Here is a 20,977-nt window from a genome sequence, read left to right as displayed (position 1 = left end):
CCCCCCCGCCTGACGGACAGACACACGAGACATGCATGGACGGATAGACGGACGGACGGATAGAGGATGAGCGACACACGGACCCAGCGATAGACAGAGGGAGCGAGGAACGCCCGATAGTCCCAGAGGAAGATCGGGCTTTGAAGCCAGACGTGCGAGGAAAATGAAATCAAAATCTAAAGATGAAATGAAAAAAAAAGGAAGGGGGGGGGGGAAACAAGTTGCGAAACGAGACCAGATGCCAGGCCAGAACAGAGACTGATTGAGGATGGAGGGAGAAGGGAAGGAGGGATGAGGGCCGGCGTCCCGGTGTGTGTGTGTGTGTGAGGGCCCCCCCCCTCCACACAGCCGCCACCTGGCGCTGGGCGGGGCGGGATTCGAACCCACACACGGTAGCGCGGGCCTCCCGGCGGCGCCCCCCCGACAGACCCTCTCCAACCATCTGCACTCAGTCCTATATTTTAAGGGTGTTTTTTTTTTTAACACAGATATATATGTATAGAAATGTTTTATTCAGAGCTATTAATGATAGAATGCAGTGAGGCAGAGCCGGGAGAGAGAGGTGGGAGCTGCTGCAGCGACGTTGGGGGGGGTGCAGTGGAAGGGTCCTCCACCCTCCTCCACCCCTTCCCTATAGAGACAGAAGAGGGGCCGCAGATGTTAACACTGCTCTTTAAAACAACAACAACAACAACAAAAAAACTCTGAATAGCAGAGAGATTTGTGTGGAAAAAAAAAAAAAAAGAATGGGGAAAAATATGAGGTTGTAAATATAAAATCTTCACGTCAATGTTAAAAAGCGCTGAGTCAGCAGGGGCGCGAGGTCGCGGCTGGCCCTGCAGTTCTATTGCAGCGGCTCAGCTCAACACGGAAACAAGCGCTCCCAAGCGAGCCACGCTCGCCGGACGGCGGCCCGCACCCTCAACGGCATATTTTATATATATTATATATATATGATATGTGAGTTAGCCCGGCCCCTCAAGTGATGAACGCGTCGAAGGCGTTGGGACGGGGGGGGGGGGCGACGGCGAGTCCCGGCGAACCCCGACGTGGCCAAAAACCACGCGGCTTCCCGGCTCGCCGTCGCCCCGGAGCTCATCGCCGCGAAGCCGGGAAAATCAGAGCGAAGGGCAGCAGCAGCAGCAGCCCCCCCCCCCAGTTTCTCTCTCTCTCTCTCTCCCTCGCCTGCCTGAGGCCTGTGGGCGGAGCCTCCAGGCCCTGCCTGCGTATTATAATGAGGGGGCGGGGTCACAGCCTGGACACTCCCGCCGCCATTAGAACAGATTAGAAAAGACATGAGAAGAAAAGAAAAGAGAAGAAGAAGAAAAAAGAAAAAAACCTACCTCAGGGTAAAGTTACCTCAGTATTCCTAACTTTGTTTTTGCTTGCTGGTGTTTTTATATAAGAAGACGAAAAGAAAAGAAGAGCTGATAGTGCTGAATATTTTTTATTTTTTTAAGAAAAAAAAAAAAGTATTTTTTTTTAGGTATTGTCTTGTTTGCTTTGGTTATTTTTTTCTGTTTTTTTTTTTTTTTTGAGGGGGGGGGGGCGTGGTGACGGTTGAATGGGTTCAGGATGACAAGGAGCTGTGTTTTTACTTTAAAGGAAAAAAAAAAAAAAAAGCGTTTCTCCAGAGGAAAGTTCTTTTTCTCGGTAGAGGAGCCGAGCTCTCTGTCCTCCTGAAGTACGACTGGAGATGATTGAAATGGGAACTTGGCCAATGGGGTGGGGGGGTTTGTGGGTGTGCCTGTAGGACCCCGCCGCCTTCAGCCGGGTGTCATGGCGTCTCCCCGCCGGAGGCCGAGCTCAGCGCTGACCTGAGCGCAGCCACAGACGACGTTTATTCACACTACAACCAGCTCCCACTCTCAATGTGAATATTTATTACCTGTGCACTGACCGCCACGCCTCAGACGCTCCCTGTGTGTGTGTGTGTGTGTGTGTGTGTGTGTGTGTGTGTGTGTGTGTGTGTGTGTGTGTGTGTGTGTGTGTGTTCACTCGATTTTTTATTATTATTATTTTTATTTTATTTTTTTACACTTTTTTTTGTTGTTGGGGGATGGTTGGGAGAAACCTTAGAGTTAAAAAAAAAAAAAAAGCAGAAAAAAAAGAGAAGCTATGGCCACTCCGTCTGCGGAGACGGAGACAATCTGAGAACCTTTTGGACAAAACAGAAAGCAGGAGGGTTTTCCAAACCACCACCACCACCACCACCACAACAACAACAACAACAACAACAACAACAGAGCCATGCCATACATGAAAACCTGTACATGAGATGTTTAAAAGGTGGTGGCCACACTTTTGTATTTTTGGAGAAAAAACTTTAAAGAGAGAAGATAAAAGGGTGTCACAAAAGGAGTTCACTTTGTGAGGTGTGGGCTTTCATCTGCTCCATTCTCAAACGCCACCGTGTCTCTGCTTCCATCTGCCCCCCCCACCCCCCCCCCCCCCCCCCCCCCTCCCCCCCAGCCACCAAGACACACTACTTAGGAATCACTATTCAGCCTGCAGGAGCCTTTAGGATGGGGTTTAGGGGTTCATTCTGTTTTGATTTGATTTTTTTTTTTTGGGGGGGGGGGGTGTTTCTATTGATTTTGACAATACAGCAAGCTTTATTTGGACATGACATCTGGGGACGTACTGTACTGCACTCGTTGAGGAAAAACAATGTGAACAACAACAACAAAACAACGTGGAACTTTACCAAAATGACTGAGAAACCTGATGCAAATCTTTGATGACAAACGAAAAAAAACCTAAAAAGAAAAAGCAGCAGACCATGCTGGGAAGGAGGAGAGGTGAGAACAGGGGGAGGAGAGGAGGGGGTTGGTGTTTCTCACCTTCCCCCCCACCCCCCCCACCCCGCCTCCCTCATCCTCCTGCCGCACGCCGCCGCCGCACCTCCTCGTCCGGCAGCTCCACTCGCAGGAGACGGACGACTTTACTTCCTTTTTCTCGACGACAAAAGAGAAAAGTCCTTTGATTTGAGGAGCGGGAGGGAACGTCAGGGTCCCTCGCCCTCTCTTTGCGCTGGTCTCCATTGTGTTCGTTTTTTTTTGCTCACTTCTGTTCACGACATTTCAAATTTATTTTTTTTCTTAAATCAACTTTCCGACTGTCTTTTTTTTTTTAATTATTATTATTACAAACTGATAATAGAGATTTTTTTTTTTTTGCTATTTAAACACGCAGATCTCTTAACAACACCGCTTCTAAATATGATTTTGATTACTAACATGTAGCTCAGTACATGCCAGTACCACGCTGTGCCAAAACACAGAAGAGAGAGAGGCTCCTGTCCCTCGCGACGCCGAGACAAAACCCCGGAGACGCTTTTTTTTTTTTTTTTTCCCCTCAACTCGCCTTGTCCCGATCGCCTCTGTCCGGCAGCGACCCAAGAGCCGGACGTCTTTTTGAACATCGTTCCCACGACGGAGCTTCTCTCAGCCGTCGCGAAAGCGAAACGACGCGTCCTTCGGTCTTTTTATGCAAACCTTCGGTGATTATTGATAGTCTTAACGGCGTCGAGGGGACGGCGTACGGCATGGTGAGTGTCGTCAGCCCGCCAGGCGTGGCGTCGGGCGGGGTGACGACACTCACAATGCTGTACGCCGTCCCCATCGACGGCGGTGTTTCCTTGCTTCAGGGTACAAAACGTCGATTTGACGAATCCACGATACGGGGACAGATCTTAAGGAAACCACGAAACCTTGTTGGGGTCCGAGTCCAGGGGTGTCGAACTCCTGAAACCCGAAGTCGTCTTCGTCGACTGACACAAGACGGGGTGATTTTTTTGGGTGGTTTTAGACGAATCGGTGAGGCGTTTTTTTTACACCCCCCGGTCTAAGTCTGGGCTCACCCTAACCCGAGAGGGTCGTGATTCGCGACGCCGTTCGTCACTGAACTTGCCGTCGTCGGCGAATCGCTCCGAACTCGGTGACGACGCTCACGACGCCGTACGCCGTCCCCCTCGACGGCGGTGTCTCCTTGCTTCAGGGTACAAAACGTCGATTTGACAAATCTACGATACGGGAACAGATCTTAAGGAAACCACGAAACCTTGTTGGGGTCCGAGTCCAGGGGCGTCGAACTCCTGAAACCCGAAGTCGTCTTCGTCGACTGACACAAGACGGGGTGATTTTTTTGTGTGGTTTTAGACGAATCACGAGGCGTTTTTTGTCTGGGCTCACCCTATCCCGAGAGGGTCGTGATTCGCGACGCCGTTTGTCACTGAACGCCGAATCGCTCCGAACTCTCCGTACGTGGGGACGTGGTCGGAACTCGAGCAGCCAATGTGCATTAAGAGGGGGGGGGGGGGGGACATAAAAAACAAAAAAACAAACACCCTGCTGGTGCCGTCTCCGCTTTTATGACTTGACAACACGTAAAAATTCAAAGTGCCAGCTGAGTGTAGCTTGGCGGGTTGGCCGGCGGCGTGGAGCCGGGGACGCCGGGTCGCCCGCCGCCAGTCTGTCAGGACACTTTGTAACGAAAACCAGCACCACCTCACTGCCTCTGCTCCGTCAGCGCCAGGCCTCAGGGCCACCGGGGGGGGGTTGGGGGGGGAGGGAGGAAGGGGGGGGGGGGGGGGTCAAGTCTGCGGCTGAAGCCTGGGGAAAAGAGACGAGAAGCAAAAAAAATCAAATAAAAAAGTTTAAAGAGTATTAAGAACTGAACAATAAACCTCTTGACACATAACTAGGAACGCTACCTCAAAGCAAAAACGCAAACTCAGCTAGAAGATTGTCACTGTTTCCTTTGGACAGAATCACGACCGGCGCCGGCAGAACGGACCGACAGTCCGTCGGCTCACAAAACAAGAGTTGATTTTTTTTTTTTTTTTTTAAACACACATTTTGAGTTTAATTTATTTTCTGGGTTTTGAGATTTTTTTTTTTTACCTTTGCAGCTGACAGGACTGTAAAAAAAAAAAAAAAAATACTATTTGAAAAAGACAACTACAACAACAACAACAACAACAAAAAAGACAAAAAAAAAAAAGAAGAAGAAGATAGATATTGCGGCTCGGGGCGAGAGCAGCCGGGGGAGGGGAGGGGGGGGGGGAGGAGGGGGCGGGGCCAGGTGATCCTCGCCACCATTTTTCGCCACCAATCAGGAAAACGTTTCCCGCGGTTCAAGTCGCCCCCTCCGCCCCCCGCCGCCGCGCTCGGCCTCGTCGTCATCTCACCACACCTGTAACCATGTAATCATTTTGTTGATCTACCTCTTAGGAAAAGAAATAGGTAAATGGTAATTTTTTTTTTTGTTTTTGTTTTGTTTTGTAAAAGGACACAAAAATAACAAAAGGAAAAAAAAAAAAAAAGAAGAATTTGCTCGAAAGAAATATAGGTAAATGAATAACTGGGTAGCGGCATCTCCATATACTGTAGTGGATAGTCTATTAAAGGAAAGACCTTTTACTTCTTCCAAAGATGATTTTGTTTTCTTTCTCCGTTCTTTCGTTGTTTTTTCAAAGGATTATGAGATGGAATGATATACTGAAAGGGGGAGACAAAACTTACCATCTGTTTTTAATTTTCTTCTTTTAAAAAAAAAACAAAAAAAAAATACCTACATAACTGAGATTTTCATTTTGTTTTCGATTATTTCATTAAACTCTTCATTTTAACTTTGCAATATTCTCCTTGTTTTCGTTTATGTCTCTGATTTCCTCTCATTTTTTTATTTTTATTTTTTATTATTATTTTTTTAATGACAGCAGATTGTATCTCTTGCGTTCGGGCGCCGTTCGCCACGTTTCTCTCGTGGAAAACGCCCCACATGGGCGTAACGCGCCCAGCGAGGACCTTCTACACTGATCTACCGTCGAGATTTTCCACTTCTGATGAGTCATTTGAAAAAGCAAAAAGGACCTGTCGTTTTGTCTGCGGGCGGACGGAGGGACGGCCCGGGGGCCAGGGGAGGAGGGTCAGGGGTCAGACCAGGCCCCCCCCCCAGCGGTCCGGGTCGGGGGTCCCTCCCTCCACCGGGCGGCGCCTTCAGTCTTTACAGTATATGGACTTTCACCCTCTGCCTGCTTGATTCCTTTAGTCCTTATCGACACTTGTTTTGAACTCCTTGTAAACGAAACAGAGCATAGATATGAATGTGTTATTAAAAGATGAGAAAACGGACCGTTTCGGCTGCGTGTGGTGGTTTTTGTGTCAAAGAAATCATTTGTTTTGACGAGTTCATTTTCAATATTTAATTGGTTTTCATTTTGTGTTATTCATACGTTAGACACGTAATCTTAAAGAGGTGTGACAGTTTGATCTTTTTACACAACTTCAACTACGGGGTTAATTAAATAGTTGAAATGGTTTGAAATGATGACAGTTTGCCACATTTCAGTGACGAGGTCGAGAAACGAAAACAGCTTGATTGACGATTCATCTCAGGAATCTGAAAAAGTGTGACGCTACGTTTCGTCACAGAACTTAAATGTTCATTGAAGTTCTGTTAAAAAGACGGCGGTTTGTCCCGGCAGAGATAATTTGTTCTGTGTTAGAGAACATCGTGAAACATGATGATTGGTGAGACGCAGGGTGTCCTCCGGGACAGCGTCTCATATTCAGTTCAATTCAACTTTATTCCTATTGGGCCAAATACAACAAATAAGGGAACGTGATGAGGAGGAGCGGCCAGAAGGAGGAAGGCCCAGTGTTTCCCTGTGTTGCCCACAGATGATGGATCAGCATGTTCCTGATTGGCCGGCTGAATGTCCCACAGCCTTCTACTTCTTAAGTCTTCCAGGTGGAGCTGCTGCAGGAATAGTTTCGAGGGATTATTTTATAACCCGTCTCCACAGTAAAGTATGAATATATGATGGTTTTCTCTCAAAAGACAACCTGAGGTTAGTAGTAGGTGAGAAAACGAAGCAGTACAAAGTATTTTAGTTCCATGAGGACGATGTGGGGGTCTGCATGACGTCATCATCTCATAATAAACTAGTTCTATCTTGAAAACCTCACAATCACTTTGTTAATTCCTGGAGAAATTCTTCATCAACGTAGCAGCAACACAATGTTTCCAGCTCTAAAGCAGCTCCAACCATTGGGACTATTTCCAGGGAGTTTATCGTGGAGGAGGACGCAGCTTCACGGAGGTGTGACTCGCCTGCTCATTGTTTTGATGTCAGAGCTTCTCCTGGAGAGCCGGAGTTTTAAAACGCTGACGTCTGGCGGCAGAGCGCCACCTGCTGGACTACGGCTTTGTAAACATCCACGTTGACGCTTTGTGGGGTTTTGAGCGTAAAATACGTCCAAACAACAACGTCTTGTCATGAAAAGTATGATAGCCGCTATGCTAACTTCCCTAGCATCCTCGCTGGCTGCAAGCTGTGGAATGGATTTCATGACTCGTTACTCCTCGTCTCATTGAGACCCGCCTCCGCTCAGAAAATCCAGTCCGCAGTTTGCAGAGCGGCGGGAATCCGGACATGAGACCAGTTTTAGGATATTAACCTGACTAAGGACATTTTTATCGGTAATGACCGACGTATTTCTCGATCACTGGTTCCACTGCTCCCTGCAGGGTTTCTCCTGCTTCATTTGCACCATGTCGCGTGTTGTATTTGTCGCTATTTGAATACAATTGACCTGAATTTCCACAAAACCCAACAAGAGAACATCAGACAAACGACCAAAGGCCACTTTATCATGCCAAAGCAACTGAACTTTATTTACACTTGTTTTTCACCCGTAGTGCAATGTGTAGTACACAAGTAGTTAAATCAAAGTGAACGCCTAAACTGTGACAAACCACATTACTTTTCCACTATGATCTACTGTTCCAGGTAAATATACTTCTTCTGTGACACAGCTATACTCAGTACAGTACGTAGTAATCTACACTTTTTGTGTCGAGACTCTCACGAAAGCTATGCGATGAGAGAATGATATGCCAACAGTGTAAACACAGTCTGTGCAAAAGTTACAAACTATGCAATCACAAATACTAAAGTGATGATACTGATATAAAATCAAGCTCACGATGGCTGTTTTAAGTCTTTTTCTTTTTCAAAAAAAAAAAAAAAAAAAAAAATGCAGAAACATTACAAAGTGAGTCGCTTGTGCAATGAAGCAAAATGACATTTATACAGTTGAATAATATAAGTTATGCAACCGAGTGATGCGCTGGACTTTATCTGAGAACAGCTGTGAAATACAGTTTGAACCACTTTACGATAGTGGATCAGATCAGTGGAGTAACGGAATCCACATTAACGTGACTGTTTACAGTTAAAGATACTTTCTCCTGATGAACAAGGAAAACTGGAATATGGTCCAGGCTGATGTGACGATCTGATGCTGCTGGTTGTTATGAAATCACCAACCCATTTCTTTATCTGTCAACAAAAACTAAAGATCTTCATGAAAATTGGTCCACAGGTGGATTTTGGTCAAAGGAAGAACCCTTTAACTTGTCCTGGTGATCCAGATCAAAATAATTGTTACATTTTGTGATAAGCGGTTACATGTTCAGCCTGTCGCTTTAATTGACGAGTGCATTGTGGGAAATGGGGTTGCAGCATGTTTTGGGAAGCGTAGTTTGTTGTCGTCCCGTTGAGCTCCGGTGTTGTACTACAAGTGTGTGTGTGTGTGTGAAATGACAAGTGTTAAACCAGTGTCCAGCATCTTCCCTCCATCAACTCCACAAACTACCAATTTCTTTCCTCCATCAACTCCACAAACTACCAGTGTCTTCCCTCCATCAACTCCACAAACTACCAATTTCTTTCCTCCATCAACTCCACAAACTACCAATTTCTTTCCTCCATCAACTCCACAAACCACCAGCGTCTTCCCTTCATCAACTCCACAAACCACCAACATCTTCCCTTCATCAACTCCACAAACTACCAGTATCTTCCCTCCATCAACTCCACAAACCACCAGCGTCTTTCTTCCATCAACTCCACAAACTACCAGCGTCTTCCCTTCATCAACTCCACAAACCACCAACATCTTCCCACCATCAACTCCACAAACTACCAGCGTCTTTCTTCCATCAACTCCACAAACTACCAGCATCTCCCCTCCATCAACTCCATTTCAGAATCAGACATCTTGTTGCCAGGAGACACGGGCCTCAAGTCAGTGAGTGAAACGCGATAATGACTTCCAGCTATTGTTTGGACGATAACCTGGAGGGAGGGAACAATATAATCTGTCCTTTCAGATTCTGAAATCAAATCACGTGATCACCAAACTAAATAAATGAATAACGGCAGCTGATCTGGCTGTTGGTTATGGGTCACGTCTCTGTGAGCGTTGGCGGAGGTCAGGAGTGTGTGACTGCTGTAGTTTTGGGGTAAACTGAGGAAGATGAGGCAGATGAGGAAGATGGCAGATTTGGCACTAGCACATATTGATTTCTCGCTACAAAGTCTTTAACACTGCCGAGTTCCTCAAAGCTCACGGGATCGTCACGTAGACGTTCCGTCGTGTCGGGAAAAGCCAAATTAAAAGGTCAGAAGATCCAACGAGAAGCTTCGCAATCACATTTCCACGAACTGGTCACAACTGCTCTCAAGACATTGATAAAGCTCCTTTTTAAAAGGTACAACATGAATACTGACGCTCCCCCGTTTCCGTCCACATCCGTGAGCGCCGTCACTCATTAGCCTCGTTTCTTTATACCCAATGAGCTTCCAGGTCATTTCAGCCTGCCTCCAACTAAATCCTGTTAAACGTGACGTTTGTATCGTCATGCAGCGAGAAGCGTCCTCAAAAAAGGCCGGAGACACACGCGGACACAAAAAAAGCTTTGGCACGAAAACCGTGAAGCGCCAGACGTCCACAGTCCAATCTGTGGACGTGGGGTGAGGAGTGCGGTGTTGTGTGTGTGTGTGTGTGTGTGTGAAAACGCCGGTTTTGGCCACGCTCTCTCAGCGCAGCACCAGCGGCGGACGTGGCGGAGAGTGTGCGGCGTCTAATTCTTGATCTCCAGGATGGAGGGGTTGTGGTCCAGGATGGCCAGAATGATTTTGTCCATGTACTGCCGCAAACGCAGGTTGATCTCTTCCTGCTCCTTCAAGGCGTCGACCAGCTGAGGCGAACGGGAGGAAGAAGACGTGAGCGCCACAGTGCAGCCAAACACACACACACACACACACACACACACACACACACACACACACACACACACACACTCCGGTCCAGCGGCGGCTGAAGGACTCACCTCGTCCCTGGACGCGTTGTCGATCTCGGCCGCCAGACACTGAGCCTTGGTCTGACAGGAAAACAGGTTTTTAGCTTCGTACAGACTCAGACTGAGAATCTGAGCGTTCAGGTCGTCGTTCTGGTCCCGCAGCTTGTAGTTCTCCTGAAAACACACACATTTCCATCGTTTTTTTTATGCAACGCTAACACCGTCGGGGCTTAGTGAGTCCGGGCTGATGCAGACAGTCTGCAAACACTCAGGACCAACAGACACATGTTCAATCAAACCGTCAATCTATTTACATGACGTTTAGAAACGGTTTATAAAACTGGTGCTTTTATGAATCTGACAACACTTCGAGCAGAAACTGAAAACACGGGATTCCCATCGTCAGTTCTCGTAGTGGTATTTAGTATTCCACTTGTTGTAAGAGTCTGGCTTCTAACAGTTGTTGCTGTTTGAGTCGCTCAGGAAGCTTCAGCTGATTTCATTCAATGTTGTTTCAGGGTAAAGACTCTACTTTTATCTGTCACGACTGAAGTGAAGCTTTGAGGAAGATGTAAGACGTGAAGCAGAGGTGGAGGCCGGAGTCCTGCCCCGTCCTCCCTCTGATGCTTTAAACACGCCGTCCTCCCGTCCTCAGAGGACGGGAGGACGGGAGGACGGGTGGACGTGTGACGCAGCGGAAGGTGGACGTGTGACGACCTGCTTCAGTCTCTTCACTTCGTGCTCCATCTCCATCTCCCTGGTCTTGGCGGCCAGGCCCTTCCCCTTCCCGGGATGCTCCATTTCCAGCTTGAACAGTTGCAGATATTCCAGCTCCCGACGCAGGTCATCGATCAGCTGCAACGAAACCTTCACTTAATTAACCCGTCCTTAATTCATCCTCGGACTACAGTGGAACCACTCTCACTCACTGAGCGGCACAACTCCATTCATCTCTATTCATTTCACCTTTAGTTTGCTCATAACAACATGAACCCTCAACCTGATTCTCGGAGGGATTCATCAGCGAAAGTGTGATCGAGCGCTCCTCACCTCCTGCATGGCCTCCTTCTCTTTCTTGAACTCGTGGCGGTTGTGCCAGAGTTTGTCCATGATCTTCCTGTACAGGTCCATCTCGTCGTTCAGCCTCAGACTGGTGTCCTCCAGCTTGTCCGTCATCCTCTGCTTCTCCTGTGGAACACAGAATAAAACATTTTCACGATCAATTAAGTTGCACTTACGTAGCTTAAGTTACAGAAAAGAGAACGAGAGCGAGAGAGTCTTTTAAATATACATTAATACTTCAGTCGTGTGTAGACTGTGATGAACGGAGGAGATGCCACTCACCTGGTCCAGTTTCTCGGTCTGAGACTTCAGCCTGCACATGTTTATCTTCATCTCCCCGTTCTCGTCTTCCAGCTGCTCTATCCTGCGTTCGGGAGAGTTCGGGAAACAAACGCTGCGAAACCGCGGACTGGACGATTCGGTCAAACGGAATTCTGCGGTGGGGCGATGGTGCGCTCACCTGTTGCAGAGCAGGTCCATCTCGGTGTTTCGGTCTCTCTCCATCTTACTGTGGGCGTCCCGGTGCCTCTTCATTTCCTCCTGCAGACTCTGGTCGGCCTTCGTCTCCGTGTCCCTCACCTGCTCCTCCAGCTCGTGGATCCTGAGGACAACGAGCACGAATTGACCTCTGGCGTCTCATAAGAGCTTTGAACATGTCAGTGCTTCACGATGGGGGACAAAGGCCCAGTGTGGTCCCCATCAACCTTTCAGGCATTTCAGACACTGATGGCACAAAACAACACGGGGTTCATGGGGGTTCTTCTTGCTCTCAACGAAGACGGACGCTTCTTTTCTCTCTCCCTGCCTTACCTGTCCTGCTTGCTGCTGCTTGTCTTGTCTTGCATTTGTCCACACCTCTATCCAAACCAGAATGAAGGATTCAATCAGCTGGTCTCTCAATGCAATCGACCACATTTTTTCGACAGCGAAAAAAACAGGCAAAGGGGAGTCCGCCTGTCTTGACGGAAAGCTTGCTGCCGGATACACGTTGGACTCCTGGAGGACCGTGTGTCTGTCCACACTTTCCCTCGAGGACGTGGAAGACGTCAACATAATTGAAGATAACAGGTATGCTGCTGACTGGAGCTGCCAGTTGTTCTGATCTATCGCAAAGTTGGGATGACGCCTGGCAGCTGTTCTGGGAAGGCTGCCAGGCGTCACCGTGCAGAGCTCTAGACAATCGGGCTCGTGCGATAAACCAACTGAAAAGGACGCGGGATGCGACTTTTGAAGGTCAATGCGGGACGGAATCCAACGTGGAGAAGTTGACGGCTCGGTTCAGAGGCTGGAAGCTGGAAAGGGCCACAACGTTTGGATCTATTGGATTCACTGCAGAGGATTTGTGCTTGACCTGATCAAAAACAACTGTTGACCTGTGGACGAGGTGTGTGTCGGGCGTTGACCTGTGGACGAGGTGTGTGTCGGGCGTTGACCTGGGGACGAGGTGTGTGTCGGGCGTTCAACTGTGGACGAGGTGTGTGTCGGGCGTTCAACTGTGGACGAGGTGTGTGTCGGGCGTTGACCTGTGGACGAGGTGTGTGTCGGGCGTTGACCTGGGGACGAGGTGTGTGTCGGGCGTTCACCTGTGGACGAGGTGTGTGTTCTCCTGCTTGAGTTTGGACTTCAGGTCTCCGTTCGCCAGGCAGTCGCTTTCCAACTCGGTGACTTTCTTCTCCAGGTAGCTGACCTGCAGGAGAAACCCAGAATCAAAACAAGGGTCACAAAGGTGCTTATCATTATTAATGATATTAATATAATAAAAACAACCTTTCTGCAGTTGTATTGCTGCTATTTGGTCAAACAAAAAGTTGATATTATTTATTAGCTGGTAAGCGGAGGGTTATTATGGGGTCCTCTTGTTAAAGAAAATACCAGTCACTGGTGACGACATGGAAACACTTGGAATTGAACCCTCAACCTCACGACTGGACATGAACCTGCTCGACGGAACCACGGCAGCTCCAGTGAAAGTGTGCAGGCGCTTCTGAAGTCAGCTGAAACGAGCCTCACGCCTCGTCCTCCGGGCTTCACACCAGGAGGAACATTTCCAAACAGGAAGTGGGTTTGTTTCCCGCGGCGTGTCGGTCCGTACCTTCTCGGTGATGTCCAGGTCGCAGGAGTCGATGCTGTCGGTGAACAAGTCCTCGGTGCTGCTGCCCTGGCTGGAGCCAAACACACTGTGGTTGGCCTGGAACAGCTGACTGTGGCGGAGAGAGAGAGAGAGAGAGAGAGAGAGAGAGAGAGAGAGAGAGAGAGAGAGAGAACAGAGTGACCTCGACATCCAGCTTTGATTCAGACGTTGTACTTTAAGCTCTCAGCTTTACTCACCGGCCAAACGCAGTGCTGGAAATCTTCCTGTTCGGACTGAAACACGCAGGAAAGAAACAGTCACACACTTTCAGGAAAGCATTAAATGTTCTCGATGAGGAAAATGTGTTGACATTGCAAAGGGGCGGTTGTTAATAGTGTAGAAACCCTGTGTCCATGTTTGTGTGGATAAATCTGGCATTTATACAACGTAACTGTACTGAGTGTCCATTCATGTGCACTGTCCTCTCTGAAGACATATGAAATAAATAAAATAAATAACAATACAGTAGAACCTGTACTGGGCGACACGTCACTGAGCGCAGACTCATATTAAACTGTTATCACACTGTGATGAGGGGACAACCTGACGAGGACAAGGGACACACCTTAATGAGGACAAGCTGCCTGACAAGGACAAGGGACACAAAATACCTGGTCTGGACCAGATTACTAGAATATTCAGGCTGCAGGTGATTCATGATCGCCTCCTTACTACACTCTGGTTCACTTCCTTAATGTTCCATAATGTAACGTAACGATCCTGAAACGATCTCCACTTCTCCACCTCCAGTAGTTTATACATTTTGAGGGTTTTTTTCTTTTACATTTCATTGTATTTTGCACCAGAATGTCTCATTAAAATGGACTTTATGTTGAGATTGTAATCATTTTCAGTACTAATGGTTTGCTCTTGGAAAAATATCGACAATTCCATTACGTAAAAAAAAAAAAAAAATGTGTATAAGATGTATAGAAAACCAGCCGTTGGCGAGGTCCCTGATAATGAGTTCAGGACGACATACAGTCCAGTTTCATCTTGACTTTACACCCAGTGATGTCAACAAGCCCCTGGACAGTTTTTTTCATTGAAAACTCGATGAATAAGGAGATTTTCTTTCCACCGTCTCCTCTGCTTCATGTGGAATTGTTGGGGTTTTTTTCTCTGTAAAACGTCCTTGAAATGACTCAGCGGAGTTTTTTTTCTCATATCCGACTAGTTTAGTCCTTTTGAAACTCCTTATTTGTTTTTGCGTCACCATATCAGTAGTAGTAGAAGCAGTCAAAGACATTTTGATGACACAAATCGTGGGGGGGGAAAAAAAACTCAAATATTGGTCTTGGTTGGTGTGTGTGTGTGTGTGTGTGTGTGTGTGTGTGTGTGTGTGTGTGTGTGTGTGTGTGCTACCTGTTGCCCTTGAGGTTCCTCAGCCGAGCCTCCAGGTCGTTCAGCAGGTTGACCTTCTTGCAGCACTGGGAACAGTAAATATCCAGCAGCTCGCTGTTGTACAGCTGCTGGATCCTCTGCGGAGTCTGACCGGCGCTGCAGGAGGAGGAGAGCAACACACACACACACACACACACACACACACGCACACACACACAGAACACGTCACCGAGTGCCGGTGTGAGTCGCAAACACAAACGTCAAACAACTCCATATGAGAAAGTATCCAGGCGATTCCCCGGACGGTGAGACACACCTGGAGTCTGAGAAGCCGTTGGTCCGGGGGTCTTCTTCAGGACAGGGGCTGCTGGGAGTGAACTCCACGTCTTCGCCCTCGCCGTAGTCTTCAAACTGCTCCTCCCTGGAGGACGAGGAGGAGGACGGTGGGACACAGGACACAGAGGACAGACGGCCGCCAGCGCTCCGGTCACTCACCTTTCCTTCTTTCCCCAAATGGTTTTTAATGAAATTCACTTATGCACATATACAAACATTTATAAACAACCCCACCCTCCCCACACCGCAAACAACATCCTTGGACAAATGAAATTGACAAATACATTAAAAAAATAAGAAACAGTGTAAAAAAGAAAAGCACATGAGTGTTCAACCTCAAAATAGAGAATGCCGGCCCAATACATTACATGTAGACATTAATACAAATCTGGATGTCAAACGGACAGAGTTGTTACTCAGGCATCGGGAAGTAGCTTTAGCTTATCAAAGTGAGAGACAAAGGGGCGCCACCTAGTGACAAAATCGTTTAAAGAACCTCTCAGAGTGTATTTAATCTTTTCAAGTTCGATGAAGAACACAACATCCCTCAACCAAGAAGATGAGAGGGGAGGCTTGGGAGATTTCCATTCAAAGAGTATTCTTCTCCGAGCGAGGAGAGGTGAGAATGCAAGAACATCTGCTTGCGGTCTTGAGTGGGCACAATGCACCAAGGGGACCCCAAAAATGTCTGTGGGATGACGTGGCAGGAGGTTGAGCTGCAGGACATCGGACACTCACCTTTCCTTCTGCGCCGGCTTCAACGAGGCGGAGCCGCCGCCGTTCTCGGCGCCGCTGTCCATGTCGCACTCGCCGTACGAAGCGCATTCCGGGTAGGGCCGCGTGCACATGATGATGGGGGGGCCCAGCTTGGCCTCGCCGTTCTGCACAAAGACAGGACGGAGGTGACGTTGAAGGACCAAGCGCCTGGTGGTTTCAGGCGTCTGGAGTCCCTGAGGACAGAAACACTCTGGAAGCGCAACACTTCCAACATTTTAACCACCGTCATCGCCCAACGACTGAGCGCACATATAAGCTGTACCCAGAAAGTTAAAAAAAGAAAGGAAAAAAAATTTACGTAGCCTGAATCTTGTAACACATTTTTTCAACATGTGAAAAAAAACGGCGTATTTTAAAGGGTTGTTTGTTTTTGTCTTCTTGGTGTTTTTGCGCCGTCGCCATAACGAGCTGGGCTGCTTTCATCTGTGTCTCTGTTTCTGTCATTTCTCCCTTTTCTTAAAATAAATTGCGTTCACGCGTTCACCACGAACGTGGCTCAAAACGGCGTAGTACATATGCCGGGCCTGTAGGTGGAGCTGTAACTCCGCCGCAGACTCATACCGAAAACAGACAGGAAATCCAACCTCTGGCCTTATGGAAGCAACGAGCATCAGGAGCTTCTGCGGCTCAAACTGCAGCGTGCAGTCCACCATGGTTGTTCGGTGACATCACGGAGAGGGAGGCGGGGTTATGGGGTCGAGAGGCGGGGCGATGACATCGTCGTTTCCAACAAATGTCGGTTTTACTGTAACGCCGTGTGGACGATCGTCCCGAATCGATGCTGTTCCAGGAAACGGCGTGGTGGCGCCACATGCAGACGTTGCATCAACCAGGCGGCGGTTTGTAACGTCCACCAGTCGGCCAAAACTAAATCCCATCAAACCGACGGCCCGTTGGACCGCGGTCAGGGACCTGCTGCAGAATGGCGAAAGGAGTCCCGTTGGCAGCGTCCAGGCGGCGGGCATCTCGTCGGCGTACGAAGCCAGTAGGACGCTCCGCTGGGCAGCGGGATCGTCAGGGAAACTGGAACCACGGCTCCGGATCGTGTTGGGAAGAAACTCTGGCAACTTCACAAGTCCGGTACAAACGGCTGCCGCCATCACGACGCCGCTAAGCCGCCCAAACGCGAATATTTCATGACGTCACCCCACGTGATTCATTCAAACACTCCTGATTCAACTGGTATGCAGACGACCCATCGTCTTGCACGTCAAACCAGAAACGCTCAGAATGGAAACCCTCCTCACGTGACACACGATTTATACACGCAGACGACGCCACGCCTCTACTTCGCCCTTCCCACCAACACTTCTGTTGCCTAGCAACAGAAGAACAGTCGGTCTGATCTGCAGCTTGAGGCACACAAACCTGTACGACAATGTTCGGTATGGACAGCAGGAATCAGACTTACTGGTTCATTCCGCTCAGAGACACGGGACGCTGATCTGATCACAGATCAGCTAACGTCACACAGATAAGGTCGATTAAGAGTGTTTAAAGGATTCTGATTGTTCTGTGTGAACACATGAGCTCCGGTAGCAACAGTGCTCATGATCTCAGAGGACAATGTGTCTCGTTGTGGCCATAAACAAGTGACAGAACAGAGGGTGGTGAGCAAAAAGCCCCCAAACTATACCTGGTAAATATATCCGTTGTCAGTGACGGCCGACTGGCCGAGACCGCGAGGACCGGCAGACATCTTCAGGATCTCCTCACAACCTGCCGGGGGAGGGAGAGAGAAATCAGCACCCCCCCACCACCACCACCACCACCACCTCAACTTCCTGCCCCCATGTCGGAGACGCCGGCCGAAGAGGCGGGCTTCAGGTGTGTCCACTAGTTCGTCCTTTCAGGTAGATTCCATTGCCCAGGCCGGCTCACCGGAGCCTTGACGTATCCAGTGAACTAACCCGTGTCCCTCACCTTTGATAGCAAACACGCCGTGGCAGAAGTCCTTGAAGTTGATTTTTCCGTGACGGTTCGGATCCAGGTAACTGGTCAACTTCTTCACCTGTGGGAGAGAGAAACACAAAGTCCACTCATCTGTTTTGTCTCAGAAGATACGGTGACGCCTTGATTTATAAGCCGGTGAACGTTATTTATTTATCTACTGTTCAGTGGAACCATCATTCAGCAGTTTGTCCTCCCTGTTCGCTCTTTTGCCAGATGTGCATTGCGCCAGTTGATATTGTGACGAGGCACTGATCTACGTATGGATTGTGGATATCCTGACGGTGATTTCCTTTTAGAGGGTCGTTGGATTTGTTGGACCCTCCTGGATGTCTCAGTGTGTGAAATGACCCGGGACGAAACGTGAAAAATGTAAGTCCAAAGCTCCTGCAGCGCTCCGCCTCACAGCTCGGCAGAGCTTTTCAATAATAAACAATCAAACCCCAACCGCTCTGCTCATTGGCTGGTGGCAGAGATCGCCGGTCGCCATGGCGACAAAGAGCACGGCTCTTGAGGGAGAACGACGCGCTCGGGCCCACAATGACGAAGCAGCTTCATTTTATTTTTTGGTATGATGAAATTCAAGGAAAGGAAGGAACCCCCCCCCCCCCCCCCCCCGCACCGAAACCACTGCATCAATTATAGCAGATGGAGATTCTGTTTAGCACAATTAGAAATAAACATTTCTCCACAATATCAATGAATGTACCTGCACAGCGCAGCAGTGCTGACCAATAATAATAACAACAACAATAACAACAATAATAATAATGATGATAATAATAATGATAATAATAAAAACAATAACAACAACAATAATAATGATCAGTGCTGTCCGTGGTGCTGAAGTACGTCACGTTGATCTTTAGAGCTTCTGATGAGAAAACGTCTCAAAAGAGAAGGAAACTCATTTACTTTATATATTCAGGTGATGAGTTTCATCCAATATGTGGTGGATGTGAGTTATGTTATATGTTGTAATGCAGTGTGTGGCATTAATATTAATATTAACCCTCTTTATCTGTCAGGAACAGCGCAGGACGATGAAGAGCTGCGCTTTGCTTCAACAACGTCACTGTCTGCTTCATACACCTCTTATAAATTTAAAAAAAAACACCAGTTTATTCATGTTCTGATGATTATTTTGGATTATTCTCAACAGTTTTCCGTGAAAATGTTTTGACACACTTGAAAATGAAATAGATGAAATCAAAGAGTTTACACGCCTACATCCAGCCACCTTCTACATAAACCTTCTTTTTCTTTTCATATTTAATGCAAAGATCACAACTGGCAAATTGTTTACTGATGTCAAAAATGTCTCCATGGTAACGGTAACAGCAGGTATTGTAAGATAAAAGAAAACAGTGTGTGTGTGTGCGTATATATATATATATATATATATATATATATATATATATATATATATATATATATATATATATATATATATATATATATATATATATATATATACATACACACACTTATAATACAGAAGGACAATAATATACTGTGACTATGGAGTGTTGGACAAGGTGTTGGATTAAAAAAGTTTGACTTCAAGCATGTATAAGTAGAAATATGACTCATGTATGTACATCAGTATTTATAGGTGTGGGTATAGGTGGAGACAGATTAGTGCCAATATATTTTCAGAAAAAACTCATTTAATTATTGAAGCAGACGATCAACAAAGGGTTTATATGTGGATATGTATGTATACAAGTTTATTACTATGCTTATGTGCGTGTCTCAAATCAATTAAAGAAAAAACGAATATGGGAAAAAAAGAAACACCCTTTGGAATATTTTCTGCTACTTTTTTTCTCTGACCTTATTTAAAAGGTGATTTTAAACATCTAATTGTGTTCAAAAGTGAAATACAAAATAAACCCTTCCGTCAGGACTTGTAGAACCCATCATTATCCTTGTATTTCTGTGTCAGTATCGCAGTGTTTTTGTTTAGAGATCTTGTGTTTCAGTAAACTTTATGACCTGATTTGGTAGAAAAACTGTCAAAAGTTAAAAAAATAAGAGCGTCCAGTAGTCACGTGACTCTCAGAGCTGCGAGAAGGATCGTTGACTGTCGTAGGTTTAAAACATGAATAAAACCCATCATGGAACATCAGAAACACAACAACAACAACAACAACAACAACAACATGCTTCTTGGAGCCTCATATTATTAGTGCCGGTTGAGGGAGTGTGTCTTTAAAAGGAGAACAGAGCCAAGAAATATGTCTGAATAATTTAAAGACATTTCTGCTTCCAGCTCAGCTGAGATCCCTGAACCCTGGTTTTACTGGCTGCTCTCTTTATACCTGGTTAATAACTGTGCTGCTCTCTCTCTCTCTCTCTCTCCCTCTCTCTCGCTCTCTCTTTCTCCCTCTCTTGCTTCTCTCTCTCTCTCTCTCCCTCTCTCTCTCCCTCTCTCTCTCCCTCTCTCGCTTCTCTCTCTCTCTTTCTCCCTCTCTCTCCCTCTCGCTTCTCTCTCTCTCGCTCGCTCTCTCTCTCTCTCTCCCTCTCTCTCTTTCTCCCTCTCTCTCTCCCTCTCTCGCTTCTCTCCCTCTTTCCCTCTTTCTCTCTCCCTCTCTCGCTTCTCTTTCTCTCTCAGGCTTCTCGCTCTCTCTCTCTCTCCCTTTCTCTTTCTTCTCTCTCTCTCTCTCTTTTCTCTCTCAGGTGCTGCTGATTATTAATTTTCTGGCGTCACGTGATCACACACATTATGAATTACTGACCTGCAAAGGCTTCTCTAGCTGCCACATGTTATAAACGTTAAACAGGCTGCTGGTGTGTGTGTGTGTGTGTGTGTGTGTGTGTGTGTGTGTGTGTGTGTGTGTGTGTGTGTGTGTGTGTGTGTTTGTGGTCATATCGCAGACACACACACACACACACACACACACACACACACACACACACACACACAGGGCCCTGCAGTGTGTTTAATCCAGATCTTTTCAGATTGAGTGTGTTGGTGTAGGATGTTGTTGGATGAGCCTGATGTTCGTTCTCTCTCTCTCTCTCTCTCTCTCTCTCTCTCTCTCCACCATCCCTCCATCCTCTCACCTCCTCTCCTTGACCGAAGCGCAGACCGAGGTCCACCAGCTGCTCCACCCGGATGAGACCGTCCGCGTCCTGGTCGCAGACGTCGAAAACCTCCTTGAGCCGGTTGACGAACGCCAGGACGTGGTCGCGGTGCGGCGGCGCGAGGCCCTCCAT

At 47.4% G+C, this 20,977-nt stretch overlaps 1 protein-coding gene across 1 annotated transcript; it reads right to left on the bottom strand.

Moving 5' to 3' along the window:
* Nucleotides 1–9,929: 9,929 nt before the first annotated feature.
* On the bottom strand, nt 9,930–20,977 carry rab11fip4a (RAB11 family interacting protein 4 (class II) a; the record flags this gene model as incomplete). The annotated part of the gene is made up of 15 exons (XM_080511044.1): nt 9,930–10,053; nt 10,186–10,329; nt 10,873–11,010; nt 11,206–11,343; nt 11,500–11,581; nt 11,678–11,818; nt 12,801–12,904; nt 13,310–13,418; nt 13,546–13,581; nt 14,714–14,848; nt 15,009–15,173; nt 15,767–15,909; nt 17,442–17,524; nt 17,729–17,816; nt 20,825–20,977. 15 exons carry the CDS (start codon nt 20,975–20,977, stop codon nt 9,937–9,939), a joined length of 1,776 nt encoding a protein of 591 aa, XP_080367170.1. The 3' UTR covers nt 9,930–9,936.

The sequence above is a fragment of the Blennius ocellaris genome (genome assembly GCF_963422515.1).
Source record: "Blennius ocellaris genome assembly, chromosome: 16".
NCBI classification, from domain to species: Eukaryota; Metazoa; Chordata; class Actinopteri; order Blenniiformes; family Blenniidae; genus Blennius; species Blennius ocellaris.
The sequence above is the reverse complement of the archived record's forward strand: the minus strand, read 5'-3'. Positions and strand labels throughout refer to the sequence as shown.